This window comes from Lonchura striata, chromosome 29 (genome assembly GCF_050655825.1).
Source record: "Lonchura striata isolate lonStrDom1 chromosome 29, ASM5065582v1, whole genome shotgun sequence".
In the NCBI taxonomy this organism is placed as follows: Eukaryota; Metazoa; Chordata; class Aves; order Passeriformes; family Estrildidae; genus Lonchura; species Lonchura striata.
The window spans coordinates 4,023,983-4,040,453 of record NC_140731.1 but is presented as its reverse complement, the minus strand read 5'-3'; the positions used below and the strand labels follow the sequence as shown (position 1 = coordinate 4,040,453).

The window sequence follows — 16,471 nt, the reverse complement described above, 5'->3', positions numbered from 1 at the left end:
GGGAGGAGGAGTGGAAGAGGTGGAGGGAAAGGATGGGAGAGAAGGAGAGAGGGGCAGGAGGTGAAACCAGCAGGGAGCACCCACCCAGGAAGGCCGCCCAGTGCAGGGGCTGCCGGTCCTTCTTGTCACACGTGCTGGGGCTGGCACCTTTGTTGAGCAGCAGGTTCACCATCTGTGAGGGGTGGAGATGGCATCACCACGATGGCCCTGCCCACCCCGACGGCCCTGTCCAACCCGTCCGTGCCAACCCCAATGTCCCTGCCACCCCGATATCCCTACCTCCCCAATGTCCCTGTCCACCCCACCCCTGCCCACCCCGATGTCCCTGTCCACCCCAATGTCCCTGTCCACCCCAATGTCCCTGTCCACCCCAATGTCCCTGCCACCCCAATGTCCCTGCCACCCCAATGTCCCTGTCCACCCCAATGTCCCTGCCCACCCTGATGTCCCTGCCACCCCAATGTCCCTGTCCAACCCTGTCCTTGCCCACCTCATCCTTGCCCACCCCTTGTTGTGTTGCACCAACCCCAACCCCTGTCCCTGCCCACCCCGATCCCCATCCCCACCCCGATGTCCCTGTCCACCCCACCCCTGCCCACCCTTGTCCCTGCTGCCCACCCCTGCCAGCCCAAATGTCCCTGGTGCCCATCCCTGTCCCTGCCCATCCTGATGTTTCTGCCCACCCTTGTCCCTGCTGCCCACCCCAATGTCCCCACCTCGCCCTGTCCCTGCCCCTGCCCACCTTACCCTGTCCCTGCCCACCCTTGTCCCTGCTGCCCACCCCAATGTCCCCACCTCGCCCTGTCCCTGCCCCTGCCCACCTTACCCTGTCCCTGCCCACCCCAAGGTCCCTCTGCCCACCCCAATATCCCCACCCTGCCCCGTCCCTGTCCCTGCCCACCCCAAGGTCCCTGCCCATCCCAATGTCCCCACCTGCCCTGTCCCTGCCCACCTTGCCCCATCCCTGTCCCTGCCCACCCCAAGGTCCCTGCCCATCCCAATGTCCCTACCTGCCCTGTCCCTGCCCACCTTGCCCCGTCCCTGTCCCTGTCCCTGCCCACCCCAAGGTCCCTGCCCACCCCAACGTCCCCACCTGCCCTGTCCCTGCCCACCTTGCCCCATCCCTGCCCCTGTCCCTGCCCACCCCGGTGTCCCCACCTTGCCCCGTCCCTGCCCACCTTGCCCCGTCCCTGTCCCTGCCCACCCCAAGGTCTCTGCCCATCCCAATGTCCCTACCTGCCCTGTCCCTGCCCACCTTGCCCCATCCCTGCCCCTGTCCCTGCCCATCCCAATGTCCCCACCCTGCCCTGTCCCTGCCCACCTTGCCCCGTCCCTGTCCCTGCCCACCCCAATGTCCCCACCTGCCCCATCCCTGCCCACCTTGCCCCATCCCTGCCCACCCCGTCCCCGCCCGCCCCGTGCCGTGCCCGGGCACCTCGAGGTGGCCGCTGTGCACGGCGTGGTGCAGCGCCGTGCGCCCGGTGCGGTCGGCCACGTTGACGGTGCTGAGCAGCGGCACCAGCGCCTCCACGCACTTGGTGGCCCGGTTGGCCGCGGCCACGTGCAGCGGCGTCTGCCAGTGCTTGTCGCGGGCGTTGACGTCGGCCTGGTGCTTCAGGAGCACGTGGAGGGCTTTCTGTGGGGGGCCAGAGTCAGAAAGGCTGGGGCACGACCCCCACAGCCCGATTCTGCTGATCCCAGAGTGTGGGAACTCAGAATGTCTCTCAGACATTTTTGGAGGTTCCAGGCCTTGCTCAGAAGCATTTTAGACCCTGGCAGGCAGCTGGAAACAGCTGTGATTTTGAGTTTGAGCCACGAAATGAGTTGCCAACTCTGGAGGTGGAACAAGCAGTCACAAAGGGTTAGATGGGATAGTAAAAGTAGTTACAAAACAGAGAGGAAATTTTTTAGTATTGTACAGGGGGGTTTTAACACTTGTACAGGGGGGTTTTACTTTATACATGGAGGTCAAAAGTTCTAAGATGGAGGAAAGTGGGCTGATCCTGTTCTTCCTTCTTCTTCCTTGCCTCCATGTTCTTGGGGATGTTGGCACTCACAGATTGGTTTAGAGTAGAAAAGCGCTTTGTAATATAGGTAGTAGGTATTGGGGGGAAACTATAAACATGTAATACGTAATATATCATATAAAAGCTAGCAGCAGCCCTGGGTGGGGGGAGAGGAGAAGAAGACAGCAGACAGAGAGGATGTCAGGGTGTGTGTGTGCCTCTGCCTGAGCTGCTGAGCAAACAGCCACAGCCTAAGAAAATCTTTTAGATAACCAACAATAAACTGCTTTGAGACCCAACAACTAAAGCCTGCAGAATTTTTCTTTAGAAGCACGGGTTGAAGGAGGAATTTCACCACCACATGACAACCCAAAATAAGGCCGAGCTTCCCACACCAGAGCTGTGGGGTTCCCCCCAAGGAGCTCCTTGTGTCCGTGTCAAGCCACGGGTGGAGGTTTCTCTCCGAGAAGGGATGTTCCCACTGGGAAAGGTCCTGGGGTTGGACTGGTGTGGCCAGGATGGCACCTGGGCTGTCCCAGCCGTGGGCACAGGGATTGTCCCCCTGTGCTGGCACTGCTGGGCCCCCCCCGGCCACAGGGACATCGAGGGGCTGGAGCGTGGCCAGAGCTGGGGAAGGGCTGGAGCAGCAGGAGAAGGGTCTGGAGAGACCCTGAGGGAGCTGGGGAAGGGCTCAGCCTGGAGGGAAGGAGGCTCAGAGGGGAATTTCCACCCCACAACTCCCTGGTGGGAGAGTGGGGTTGGGATCTGCTCCCAGGAACAGCAGGAGGAGAAGGAATAGCTTGAAATTCCTCCAGGAGAGGTTCAGGGTGGACATGAGGAGGAATTTCCTCCTGGAAAAGCTTCTCAGGCTTTGGAGCTGCCTGGAGAAAAGGAGGCTCAGAGGGGAATTTCCACCCCACAACTCCCTGGTGGGACAGCGGGGTCAGGATCTGCTCCGAGGAACAGCCCCAGATTCCTCCAGGAGAAGTTCAGGGTGGACATCAGGAGGAATTTCCTCCTGGAAAAGCTGCTCAGGCTCTGGAGCTGCCCAGGGAGGTTTGGGGTGCCCATCCCTGAGGTGTCCCTGGCAGGGATCGGTCCCAGCTTGGACTTGGCAGATCTTTCCCGAGCTCAAACCTCCCGGAACTCTGCGAATCCCCCACCCTCACCTGGGCTGCTCCAGCTCCGTTTGCAGGTGGGACCTGAGCCAGGTGGGCTCATCCCACCCCATCCCAGCCAGGAATCCTGGCTGGGGGAAGGAGAACCCCGGAGCCACGTGAGGAACCGCGTGAGGAACCGCGTGAGGAACCGCGTGAGGAACCGGGAGCAAACGTTCCCGGTGACCCCGGGGGATGACAAACCCAACCCACTGACCCTCATTTGACATTTATTTCCCCCTGCTCCTGCCCAGGCTTTGGCTTCAGGGGAGGCTTTCCCCTCCCTCTGCCATCCAGGGATCCCAACCCCATGGATCTTCACCGCCAGGGCCCCAAAAAACCAACCCAGCCACCCCACAGAGCAGGGAAAGCATTTTGGGAAAGTTCCTCTGGGGAATTTGCCAGGCCAGAACTTCCCAGGTGGAAAAATGGGGATGTCCAAACCCCCAGAGAAGCAACAGGGTGCCCAAACCCCCAAACTCCCAGAGAAGCATTGGGATGTCCAAACCCCCAAACCCCCAAATTCCCAGAGAAGCAATGGGATGTTCAAGGCCCCAAACCCCCAAATTCCCAGAAAATCAGTAGCAGGGGTGCCCAAACCCCCAAACTCCCAGAGAAGCAATGGGGTGTTCAAACCCCCAAATTCCCAGAGAAGCAGCTGGATGTTCAAAGCCCCAAACCCCCAAATTCCCAGAAAATTAGTAGCAGGGGTACCCAAACCCCCAAACCCCCAGAGAAGCAGTGGGAGTGCCCAAAACCCCAAATCCCTCAGAAAATCACTAGAAGTGTCCAAACTCCCAAATTCCCAAAGAAGCAACAGGGGTATACCCAAACCCCCAAACCCCCAAATTCCCAGAGAAGCAACGGGGTGTTCAAACCCCCAAACTCCCAGAAAATCACTGGGGGTGCCCAAACCCCCAAATTCCCAGAGAAGCAACAGGATGTCCAAACCCCCAAATTCCCAGAAAATCAGCAGCAGGGATACCCAAACCCCCAAACCCCCAGAGAAGCAGTGGGAGTGCCCAAAACCCCAAATCCCTAAGAAAATCACCAGGGGTGTCCAAACCCCCAAACCCCCAAATTCCCAAAAAATCAGCAGCAGGGGTACCCAGCCCCCAAACTCCCAGGAAATCCCTGGGTGATGGAGCGAAGGCAACCAAGGAGGATGTTTTCCAGCTCTCCCCAGAACTTTTCGCATTCCCCAAACCCCAAAAGAAGGAAAGGGGAGGAGAATTCCCATTTTCCCCCCCGGCAGCCCCGTTCCCACGGGATTTCCTCCCCCTGGAGCACCAACCTCGTGGCGAGAGGCCGCGGCGCGGTGCAGCGGCGTCAGCCACAGCGTGTCCTTGGCGTTCACATTAGCACCTGTGGGGACACAGAGACAGGCACAGCCTGCAGATAAAGCTGGCAGCACCTGTGTGTCAGGATTCCCAATTCTGGCAGCACCTGTGTGTCAGGATTCCCTGGAGATAAACCTGACATCATTCTGTGTGTCAGGATTTCCAATTCTGGCAGCACCTGTGTGTCAGGATTCCCTGGAGATAAACCTGACATCATTTTGTATCTCAGGATTTCCAATTCTGACATCATACTGTGTGTCAGGATTTCAAATTCTGGCAGCACCTGTGTGTCAGGATTTCCAATTCTGGCAGCACCTGTGTGTCAGGATTCCCTGGAGATAAACCTGACATCATTCTGTGTGTCAGGATTTCCAATTCTGACATCACTCTGTCTCTCAGGATTTCCAATTCTGGCAGCACCTGTGTGTCAGGATTTCCAATTCTGACAGCATCTGTGTGTCAGGATTCCCTGGAGATAAACCTGACATCATTCTGTGTGTCAGGATTTCCAATTCTGACATCATTCTGTGTGTCAGGATTCCCTGGAGATAATTCTGACATCATTCTGTGTGTCAGGATTTCAAATTCTGACATCATTCTGTGTGTCAGGATTTCCTATTCTGACATCATTCTGTGTGTCAGGATTTCCTATTCTGACATCATTCTGTGTGTCAGGATTCCCTGGAGATAAATCTGACATAATTTTGTATCTCAGGATTTCCTGGAGATGAATCTGACATCACTCTGTCTCTCAGGATTTCCAGTTCTGACATCATTCTGTCTCTCAGCATTTCCCAGAGAAAAATCTGACACCATTTTCCCTCAGGATTTCCTGCAGATAATTCTGACATCATTTTCTCTCAGAATTTCCAATTCTGACATCATTTTCTCTCGGGATTTCCTGCAGATAATTCTGACATCATTTTCTCTCAGAATTTCCAATTCTGACATCATTTTCTCTCAGGATTTCCAATTCTGACATCATTTTCTCTCAGGATTTCCAATTCTGACACCATTTTCTCTCGGGATTTCCAATTCTGACATCATTCTGTCTCAGGATTTCTAATTCTGACATAATTTTCTCTCAGGATTTCCAATTCTGACACCATTTTCTCTCAGGATTTCCTGTACATAATTCTGACACCCTTTTCCCTCAGGATTTCCTGGAGCAGCACGCAGAGAGACAAAATCAATCTTCACCTCAGCCCCTTTGCTTTCCCCCCATGTGGAATGTGCTTCACCTGAAGTGATTACGCTTAATTAGAGTTGGGTGGAACTTGTTTAATGACCAATCAGATCCGGCTGTGGCTGGGACTCAGCAGAGCCATGAGTTTGTTAATTAATTAAATAAATACGAAGTAAGTATGCAAAATAGTAAAAGGATGTAAAATAGTAAAGCACTATTTTACATAGTAAGTATGTAAAATACTAAAATAGTAATAATTTACTATTAGCATACTATATTAATAGTATCTTATCTAGTATATATTATATTTTACATTAAATAGTATATTAATATATGTGTATATATATGCATATGTATATTTATATAGTATGTTATATTAATAGTATGTATACTATATAACATATACTACATACTATAATATATAATATATACTACTATTATACTATACTATTATAGAATAATATACCATATTTATATAGTAAAATTTACACTAAACAGTATATTTATGCATATATATGTATATGTATATTTATATAGTATATATTATATAATATACTCTAATATATACTATATACTATAACATATGCTATATACTACTATTATACCACACTAATATAGAATAATATACTCTATCTATATAGTATATTACATTTTACATTAAATAGTATATTAATATACATATATATGCATATTTATATAGTATATTTATAGTGTATATATACTATAAAGATACTATATAATATATTCTATATACTGATCTTATACCATAGTAATATTGTATAATATGCTATATTTATATAGTATATTATATTTTACATTAAATAGCACATCAATATACCTATAGGTATATTCATACCATATATTAATTTATAGTATCTATATACTATAAAACATACTATAATATATCCTGTATGCTACTATTATACTATATTATTACAGTACAATACACTATATTTACATTATACATTTTACATTCAATAGTACATCCCCAAAAACCAACAGGGGATCTCTGCACCCCACAGGTTTTAGGGGATTTTCACAGATTTTAGGGATTTTCCACAAATTTTAGGGGATTTTCTCTGGGATCAAGTGTCTGAGCATCCCCCTCCTCCTCCTGCAGCACCCCACAGATTTTAGGGGCATTTTCACAGATTTTAGGGGATTTTCCACAGGTTTTAAGAGATTTTCTCTGGGATCAAGTGGCAGAACATCCCCCTTGTCCTCCTGAGCATCCCACAGATTTTAGGGGATTTTCCACAGGTTTTGGGGGATTTTATCTGGGATCAAGTAGCTGAGCATCCTCCTTGAACTCCTGAGCACCCCACAGATTTTAGGGGATTTTCCAGATTTTAGGGGATTTTCTCTGGGATCAAGTAGCTGAGCATCCCTCTCCTCCTCCTGCAGCAGCCCACGGATTTTTGGGGATTTTCCACAGATTTTAGGGGATTTCTCTGGGATCAAGTGTCTGAGCATCCCCACCTCCAGCATCCCACAGATTTTCAGGATTTTTTTCTGGGATCAAGTGGCAGAACATCCCCCTTGTCCTTCTGAGCATCCCGCAGATTTTCAGGAATTTTCTCTGGGATCAAGTGGCTGAGCATCCCTCCTGAGCACCCCACAGATTTTAGGGGATTTTCCACAGGTTTTAGGGGATTTTCTCTGGGATCAAGTGGCTGAGCATCCCCCTCCTCCTCCTGAGCCCCCCACAGATTTTAGGGGCATTTTCACAGATTTTAGGGGATTTTCCACAGGTTTTAGGGGATTTTCTCTGGGATCAAGTGGCTGAGCATCCCCCTCCTCCTCCTGAGCCCCCCACATCCCCTCCTGGCTCTGTCTCCGCCTCGGCCATCTCGGTTCCAAGATGTGGAATTTTTTGGGGATTGTGGCAGCGTTCCCGAGTGCTCCCCACAAGCTCGGGGTGCTCAGGAGGGGAGCAGAGCCCGTCCTGCTGCACCCCGGATTTTGGGGGCCCCCGGCTCTCACCTGACAGGATGAGCAGCTCGAGGATTGCAACGTCTCCGATGTAGGCAGCAGCGTGGAGCGGCGTCCGGCGTTCCTGGTCCTGCAGGGGAGAGCACAGCCCTGAGCTTGGAGGGCTGGGGTGGACTGGGGTGGACTGGGATGGACTGGGAGAGGCTGGGATGGACTGGGGCAGGATGGGATGGGGCTGGGAGAGACTGGGATGGGGCTGGGAGAGACTGGGATGGACTGGGGCAGGATGGGATGGGGCTGGGAGAGACTGGGATGGACTGGGGCAGGATGGGATGGGGCTGGGATGGGGTTGGGAGAGACTGGGAGAGACTGGGATGGGGCTGGGATGGGGCTGGGATGGGGTTGGGAGAGACTGGGAGAGACTGGGAGAGACTGGAGCAGACTGGGAGAGACTGGGAGAGGCTGGGAGAGGGTTGGGAGAGACTGGGATGGACTGGGATGGGGTTGGGAGAGACTGGGAGAGACTGGGAGAGACTGGGGGAGACTGGGAGAGACTGGGAGAGGGTTGGGAGAGGATAGGAAGGGGCTGGGAGAGACTGGGATGGACTGGGGGAGGATGGGATGGAGCTGGGAGAAGGTTGGGGGAGGCTGGGATGGGGCTGGAAAGGCTGGGAAAGGATGGGAGAGGGATGGAAAAGGATGGGAGAGACTGGGATGGGGCTGGGAAAGACTGGGAATAAGGATGGGGAGGATTTGGGGAGCAGCAGGCAAGGGATGGGGATGGGAGGGATTTAGGGAGCCCTGGGAGAGGAATGAAGTTGGGAAAGATTCTGGAGAGCACCAGGTGAGGGATAAAAACAATTCTGGAAGCACCAAGAGAGGGATGGAGATGGAAAAAGGGATGGGGATTGGGATGGGAGAGGGGCTGGGGATGGGATGGGGATGGGATGGGGATGGAAATAGAAATGGGGATGGAAATGAGGATGAGGATGGGAGAGGATGGGATGGGATGGAAATGGGGATGGAAATGGGGTGGAAATTGGGATGGAAATGGGGATGGGATGGAAATGGGGATGGGAATGGGGATGGGGATGGGAATGGGGATGGACATTGGGATGGGATGGAAATGGGGATGGGAATGGGGATGGGGATGGGAATGGGGATGGACATTGGGATGGGATGGAAATGGGGATGGGGATTGAAATGGGATGTGGATGGAAATGGGATGGGATGGGGATGGAAACAGAAATGGGGATGGGGATGGGAGAGGATGGGATGGGTTGGAAATGGGGATGGAAACGGGGTTGGGGATGGGATGGAAATGGAGATGGGGATGGGGATGGGATGGGATGGGATGGGAGGGATTTGGGGAGCCCTGAGGGAGGCCAGGAAGGAGCCAGCAGCAGCAGCAGTGCAGCAGCAGTGCAGCAGCAGAGCAGCAGCAGCAGCAGTGCAGCAGCAGAGCAGCAGCAGCAGTGCAGCAGCAGTGCAGCAGCAGCAGCAGCAGTGCAGCAGCAGTGCAGCAGCAGCAGCAGTGCAGCAGCAGTGCAGCAGCAGTGCAGCAGCAGTGCAGCAGTGCAGCAGTGCAGCAGTGCAGCAGTGCAGCAGTGCAGCAGGGCCCTCACCAGCACGTTGATGTTCTCCTTCTGATTGAGCAGCGACCGAACCTCCTCCACATCCCGGTTGAAGATGGCTTGGACCAGAGGGGGCTGCAGGGGACAGCAGAGGTGACAGGGACACAGCTGGGGACAGGGGACACACGGAGGGGTGACAGCGACAGGGGACACAGCTGGAACGAGGGGTGACAGTGACACAAGGTGTGACAGTGACAGGGGACACAGCTGAAACGAGGGGTGACAGTGACAGGGGACACAGCTGGAACAGGGGATGACAGTGACAGGGGACACAGGTGGAACGAGGAGTGACAGGGACACAACAAGGTGTGACAGTGACAAGGACACAAAGAGGTGACAGTGACAGGGGACACAGCTGGAACAAGTGGTGACACTGACAGGGGACACAAGGAGAGGTGACAGTGACAGGGGACACAGTGAGGTGACAGTGACACTGACAGGGGACACAGGTGACAGTGACAGGGGACACAGTGAGGTGACAGTGACACTGACAGGGGACACAGCAAGGTGACAGTGACAGGAGACACAAAGAGGTGACAGTGACACTGACAGGGGACACAGGTGACAGTGACAGGGGACACAGTGAGGTGACAGTGACACTGACAGGGGACACAGCAAGGTGACAGTGACAGGAGACACAAAGAGGTGACAGTGACACTGACAGGGGACACAGGTGACACTGACAGGGGACACAAAGAGGTGACAGTGACAGTGACAGGGGACACAGGTGACGCTGACAGGGGACACAGCGAGGTGACAGTGACAGGAGACACAAAGAGGTGACAGTGACAGTGACAGGGGACACAGGTGACGCTGACAGGGGACACAGCGAGGTGACAGTGACAGGAGACACAAAGAGGTGACAGTGACAGTGACAGGGGACACAGGTGACACTGACAGGGGACACAGGTGACGCTGACAGGAGACACAAAGAGGTGACAGTGACAGTGACAGGGGACACAGGTGACACTGACAGGGGACACAGGTGACGCTGACAGGAGACACAAAGAGGTGACAGTGACACTGACAGGGGACACAGGTGACACTGACAGGGGACACAGCTGCAGCCCCACACCCGCACACCCCCAGCCCGCGGCAGCACCTCCGTCACCCCAGCGGCACTGAGCTCTATTAATTAAAACACTATTCCTATCAATTAATTAACAAACTGCTCTCTGCTAAACACATTTTCTCAACACCAGCTGTAACAAAGTCAGCTAAATATTGGTTTTTATTCTTTTTTCTCATCTTCCTACAGTTTTTTCCCAGGATGATGCCTGGGAACGTTTTCTGCTGCTCCCTGTGACCGGAGCTCAGCTCCTGAGGCTCCAGCTCCTGCCACCCAAAATTTGGCCACAGCCCCAAACCCCTCTGGGACAACCACCCCTCACCCCCTTTCCTGTTTCCACACCTAAAAATTCCATTTTTCTGCCAAAAAAAATGGGCTGAGCTGCTCTTGGGGCGCTCAGCACCCCCAAATTTCTGCTTCACCCCACCCGGCCCCACTGAGGCTTTTTGGGATGGAGAGATTTGGGTGTTGCGACCCCCCCCCCAAGGCAAATTTAAAGCTCAAAATGAGCAGATTTTGCTTTTTTCGGCCTCTCCGAGCTCTGTCTGGCAGTGATCCCTTCCCAGCCCTGCCTCATCCCAAATTTAAAGGGCATTTCCAGCCCCAGGAACACATCCTGGGGCAGGGCAAGGCTGCTTCATCCCCCTGGAATGCAGCAGCCTCAGCATCACTTGTTATTTTTTTTTAAAAAGGGTTTTTTAACAAAAAAAAAAAAAAATATTTTGGGAAAGGCTGGAAAACACCAATGGTGCCCCAAAAGCCTCTGGCTGGGAGAGAGGAATGGTTGGGGTATCCCAAAAAATGGAATTGTTTAAATCAGGGCCTGATCCCACAGATCTCTCCCTTCCTTCATCCCCTCCCACCCAAATTCCCCCTTTTTTCATTCCCCTCATCCTCAGCTCCTCCCAGGGCTCCCAAATTCTTCCCTGGGCTTGGTGTGGGGTTGGGGTCGGGGGGCTCTGGCAGCTCCCGACCCCAAAATCTGGGGGATAAAGGAGATTTTGGGGGAATCTGTGGGTAAAAGGGGCTCCGAGTCCTCGGGGTCATGGCTCTGGGGACAGCAGAGCCACGCAGGGGGTTCCCAAAACCTGATGGGGACACGCTGAACCCCAAGAGTGTCCCCAAAACCTGATGGGGACACTCTGAACCCCACATTTGTCCCCAAAACCTGATGGGGACACTCTGAACCCCATATTTGTCCCTGAAATAACTGAAAACCTGATGGGAACACTCCCTAAAACATGACAGGGACATTCTGCATCCCAAGAGTGTCCCCAAAACCTGATGGGGACACTCCAAACCCACATTTGTCCCCAAAACCTGATGGGGACACTCTGAACCCCACATTTGTCCCTGAAACTCGACAGGGACGCTCTGCACCCCAAACGTGTCCCCAAAACCTGACGGGGATGACCGACACACCAAGAGCACCCCCAAAACTCCTCGGGGAAATCCTGCACCCCAAAACCTCCCCGAGGCCCCCAGGGGCACCCCCAAAACCCCGGAGCTGCTGGGGAGGCAGCGGGAAGCGCCGCGGGGCCGGGTCCCCCCCGATGCTCTGAACCCCCTGATCCAGGAGATCCCAATCCCGGGGTTCTCCTTTTCCTGGGATTCTGCCATTCCTGGGGTTCTGCCATTCCTGGAATCTCCTGATCCTCATCCTGGTGTCCCTCTCCGAGATTCTCCCATCCCATTCCCGGGGTTCTGCCATTCCTGGAATCTCCTGATCCTCATCCTGGTTTCCTGTTCCTGGGATTCTCTCGTCCCACTCCCAGGGTTCTTCCATTCCCGGGGTTCTCCCATTCCCGAGGTTTTCCCATTCCTGGGGTTCTGCCATTCCTGGAATCTCCTCTTCCTGATCCCAGTGTCCCATTCCCAGGAGTTTCCCGTTCCAGGCCCAGGGTTCTCCCATTCCCAGGGTTTTGCCATTCCCAGGATTCTCCTGCTCCTGACCCAGGTGTCTCAACCCTGGGATCTCCTGCTCGCAATCCCGGTGTCCCATTCCCTGGATTCCCTCATTCCAGGCCTGAGGGATCCCAATTCTGGGATTCTCCTATTCCCAGGGTTCTGCCAATCTTGGGCTTCTGCCATTCCCAGGATTCTGCCATTCCTGGAATCACCTGTTCCTCATCCCAGTGTCCCATTCCTGCAATTCTTCCATCCCATTCCCGGGGTTCTCCCATTCCCAGGATTCTCCTGTTCCTCATCCAGGGGTCCCATTCCTGGGGTTCTGCTGTTCCTGGGGTTCTCCCCCATCCAGAGATCCCAACCCCACGGCTCTCCTGTTCCTGATCCACGGCTCCCATTCCTGGAGTTCTCCCATTCCCAGGGATCTCCCGTTCCTGATCCAGGGATCCCATCCCGGGGCTCTGCCGTTCCTGATCCAGGGATCCCAACCCTGGCGTCTCTGCCATTCCTGATCCAGGGATCCCATCCCGGGGCTCTGCCCTTCCTGATCCAGGGATCCCATCCCGGGGCTCTGCCCTTCCTGATCCAGGGATCCCAACCCTGGGCTCTGCCATTCCTGATCCAGGGATCCCATCCCAGGGCTCTGCCGTTCCTGATCCAAGGATCCCATCCCGGGGCTCTGCCCTTCCTGATCCAAGGATCCCATCCCGGGGGCTCTGCCGTTCCTGATCCAGGGATCCCATCCCGGGGGCTCTGCCGTTCCTGATCCAGGGATCCCATCCCGGGGGCTCTGCCGTTCCTGATCCAGGGATCCCATCCCGGGGGCTCTGCCGTTCCTGATCCAGGGATCCCATCCCAGGGCTCTGCCGTTCCTGATCCAAGGATCCCATCCCAGGGCTCTGCCCTTCCTGATCCAAGGATCCCAACCCTGGGCTCTGCCCTTCCTGATCCAGGGATCCCATCCCGGGGGCTCTGCCGTTCCTGATCCAGGGATCCCATCCCGGGGGCTCTGCCGTTCCTGATCCAGGGATCCCATCCCGGGGCTCTGCCATTCCTGATCCAGGGATCCCATCCCAGGGCTCTGCCGTTCCTGATCCAAGGATCCCATCCCAGGGCTCTGCCCTTCCTGATCCAAGGATCCCAACCCTGGGCTCTGCCCTTCCTGATCCAGGGATCCCATCCCGGGGGCTCTGCCGTTCCTGATCCAGGGATCCCAACCCTGGGCTCTGCCGTTCCTGATCCAGGGATCCCATCCCGGGGGCTCTGCCCTTCCTGATCCAGGGATCCCAACCCCGGGGCTCTGCTGTTATGATCCAGGGGTCCCATCCTGGGGGCTCTGCCGTTCCTGATCCAGGGATCCCATCCCGGGGCTCTGCCCTTCCTGATCCAGGGATCCCATCCCGGGGCTCTGCCCTTCCTGATCCAGGGATCCCAACCCCGGGGCTCTGCCGTTCCTGATCCAGGGGTCCCATCCCGGGGCTCTGCCCTTCCTGATCCAGGGGTCCCATCCCGGGGCTCTGCTGTTCCTGATCCAGGGATCCCATCCCGGGGGCTCTGCCCTTCCTGATCCAGGGATCCCACCCCGGGGCTCCACCGTTCCCGGGCCAGGGGGTCCCAGGACTGGGATCTCCTCTCGAAGCTCTGCGGTCCCCAGGCCGGGGGGTCCCATGGAGCAGGATCCCCCTGTGATGCTTCACATCCCTGGGCCGGGGGTCCCATCCCCGGGGCCCTCCCGCTCCCTCCCGGGGGTCCCATCCCCGGGGCCCTCCCGCTCCCTCCCGGGGGTCCCATCCCCGGGGCTCTCCCGTTCCCTCCCGGGTCTCCTATCACCAGGTCTCCCATCCCCGGGTCTCCCGTTCCATCCCCGGGGTCCTCTCGCTCCCTCCCGTTCTCTCCCGCTCCCTCCCGGGGCTCCCATCCCCGGGACTCTCCCGTTCCCTTCCGTTCTCTCCCGTTCCCTCCCGTTCTATCCCCGGGGCTCTCCCGTTCTATCCCCGGGGCTCTCCCGTTCTCTCCCGTTCCCTCCCGTTCTCTCCCGCTCCCTCCCGCTCCCTCCCCGGGGCTCTCCCGTTCTATCCCCGGGGCTCTCCCGTTCTCTCCCGTTCCCTCCCGTTCCCTCCCGGGGCTCTCCCATTCCCTCCCCGGGGCTCTGCCGTTCCCTCCCGTTCCATCCCCGGGGCTCTCCCGTTCCCTCCCGTTCCATCCCCGGGGCTCTCCCGTTCTCTCCCGTTCTCTCCCGTTCCCTCCCGTTCCATCCCCGGGGCTCTCCCGTTCCCTCCTGTTCCCTCCCGGGGCTCTCCCGTTCCATCCCCGGGGCTCTCCCATTCCCTCCCCGGGGCTCTCCCGTTTCCTCCCGTTCTCTCCCGTTCCATCCCCGGGGCTCTTCCGTTCTCTCCCGCTCCCTCCCGTTCCCTCCCGGGGCTCTCCCGTTCCCTCCCGGGGCTCTCCCGTTCCCTCCCGTTCCCTCCCGTTCTCTCCCGTTCCCTCCCGTTCTCTCCCGTTCCCTCCCGTTCTCTCCCGTTCTCTCCCGCTCTCTCCCGCTCCCTCCCGCTCCCTCCCGGGCCCTCCCGCGCCGTCCCGGGCCGCGGCGGTGCCGGAGCGGCGGTGCCGGAGCGGCGGCGGGGCCCGGCGGAGCGGGGCGGCGGCCCGGGGCCTGCGGCGGCGGCGGGCCGGGCCCGGCGGGAGCCGCGCTAGGCCGCACATCCCCGGGCTGCCGTGGCGGCGCCGCCCGGGCGCGGCGGGAGCGGGAGCGGGGCTCGGCCGTACCTGGTCCGTGATGCTGAGAACCCCCATGTCGGGGCCGCCCTCAGCGCCCAGCTGCCGGCATCGGGTCCGGCCGCGGCGGCTCCGCTCGGGCGGCGGCGGGGCGGGGAAGGAGCGGCGGGGATGCGCCGCCCACCGAGCCCCGGGCGGCGGCGGCGGCGGCGGGGGCGGCCCCGGGGCGGCCGCATCGCCGGGGGTCTCCGGGCAGCGCCGGGCCCGGCCCGAGGGGCGGCGGGGCGGGGGAGAGCGGCCCGGGGGTCGGTGCCGTGACACCGGGTGTTCCCGGTGGGAATTGCACCCCGGAGGGGCTGTCGGTAACCCCGGGGGTCCCTGCCCTGACACCGGGTGTTCCCGGTGGGAATCGCACCCCGGAGCGGCTGTCGGTAACCCCGGGGGTCCGGGGGTCCCTGCCCTGACACCGGGTGTTCCCGGGGAGAATCGCATCCCGGAGGGGCTGTCGGTAACCCCGGGGGTCCGGGGGTCCCTGCCCTGACACCGGGTGTTCCCGGGGAGAATCGCATCCCGGAGGGGCTGTCGGTAACCCCGGGGGTCCGGGGGTCACTGCTCTGACACCGGGTGTTCCCGGTGGGAATCACATCCCGGAGGGGCTGTCGGTAACCCCGGGGGTCCGGGGGTCCCTGCCCTGACACCGGGTGTTCCCGGGGGGAATCGCACCCCGGAGGGGCTGTCGGTACCCCGGGGGTCGGTGCCGTGACACCGGGTGTCCCCGGGGGGAATCGCATCCCGGAGGGGCTGTCGGTAACCCCGGGGGTCGCTGCTCTGACACCGGGTGTTCCCGGTGGGGATCGCACCCCGGAGGGGCTGTCGGTAACCCCGGGGGTCCCGGGTGCCCCAGCCTGAAGAGTGGTGGGGCGGTGGGAGAAGGTCCCGGGGGTCCCGGTGTGGCACTTCCATCCCTCTGTGGGGTCTGTCCGGTGGGAACCCCGTCCCCCGGTGGTCCCGGGGGGTCCCGGGGCTCCAAGAGGGGCCGGGCCGGCACCGGGAACGGGGCTGGGAACTGGTGCTGCATCCCTGCGCTGAACTGGGAGGAACTGGGATGTGCTGGGAGGAACTGGGATGTGCTGGGCTGAACTGGGATGTGCTGGGAGGAGGAACTGGATCGTGCTGGGCTGAACTGGGACGTGCTGGGAGGAACTGGAATGTGCTGGGGGGAGGAACTGGATCGTGCTGAGCTGAACTGGGATGTGCTGGGAGGAACTGGGATGTTCCAGGAGGAACTGGGATGTGCTGGGCTGAACTGGGATGTTCTGGGAGGAACTGGGATGTGCTGGGCTGAACTGGGATGTTCTGGGAGGAACTGGGATGTGCTGGGAGGAACTGGGATGTTCCAGGAGGAACTGGGATGTGCTGGGCTGAACTGGGATGTGCTGGGAGGAACTGGGATGTTCTGGGAGGAACTGGGATGTGCTGAGCTGCACTGGGAGACACTGGGAGGCCCTGTTGTGTGTTGCGCTG

The 16,471-nt window shown here is 57.4% G+C and overlaps 1 protein-coding gene across 1 annotated transcript in view; it reads right to left on the bottom strand.

Annotated features, from left to right (window-relative positions):
- The window catches only part of ANKRD52 (ankyrin repeat domain 52), a 66,255-nt gene extending 51,097 nt beyond the window's left edge, over window positions 1-15,158 (bottom strand). The window contains exons 1-6 of the mRNA XM_085562928.1: window positions 14,999-15,158; window positions 9,247-9,330; window positions 7,673-7,751; window positions 4,458-4,528; window positions 1,436-1,636; window positions 85-172 (exon numbers count right to left, since the gene is read on the bottom strand). Coding sequence (XP_085419054.1) covers window positions 85-172; window positions 1,436-1,636; window positions 4,458-4,528; window positions 7,673-7,751; window positions 9,247-9,330; window positions 14,999-15,025 — 550 coding nt within the window. The 5' untranslated portion in view covers window positions 15,026-15,158. The remainder of the gene's footprint in view (window positions 1-84; window positions 173-1,435; window positions 1,637-4,457; window positions 4,529-7,672; window positions 7,752-9,246; window positions 9,331-14,998) is intronic.
- Between the last annotated feature and the right edge of the window lie 1,313 nt (window positions 15,159-16,471).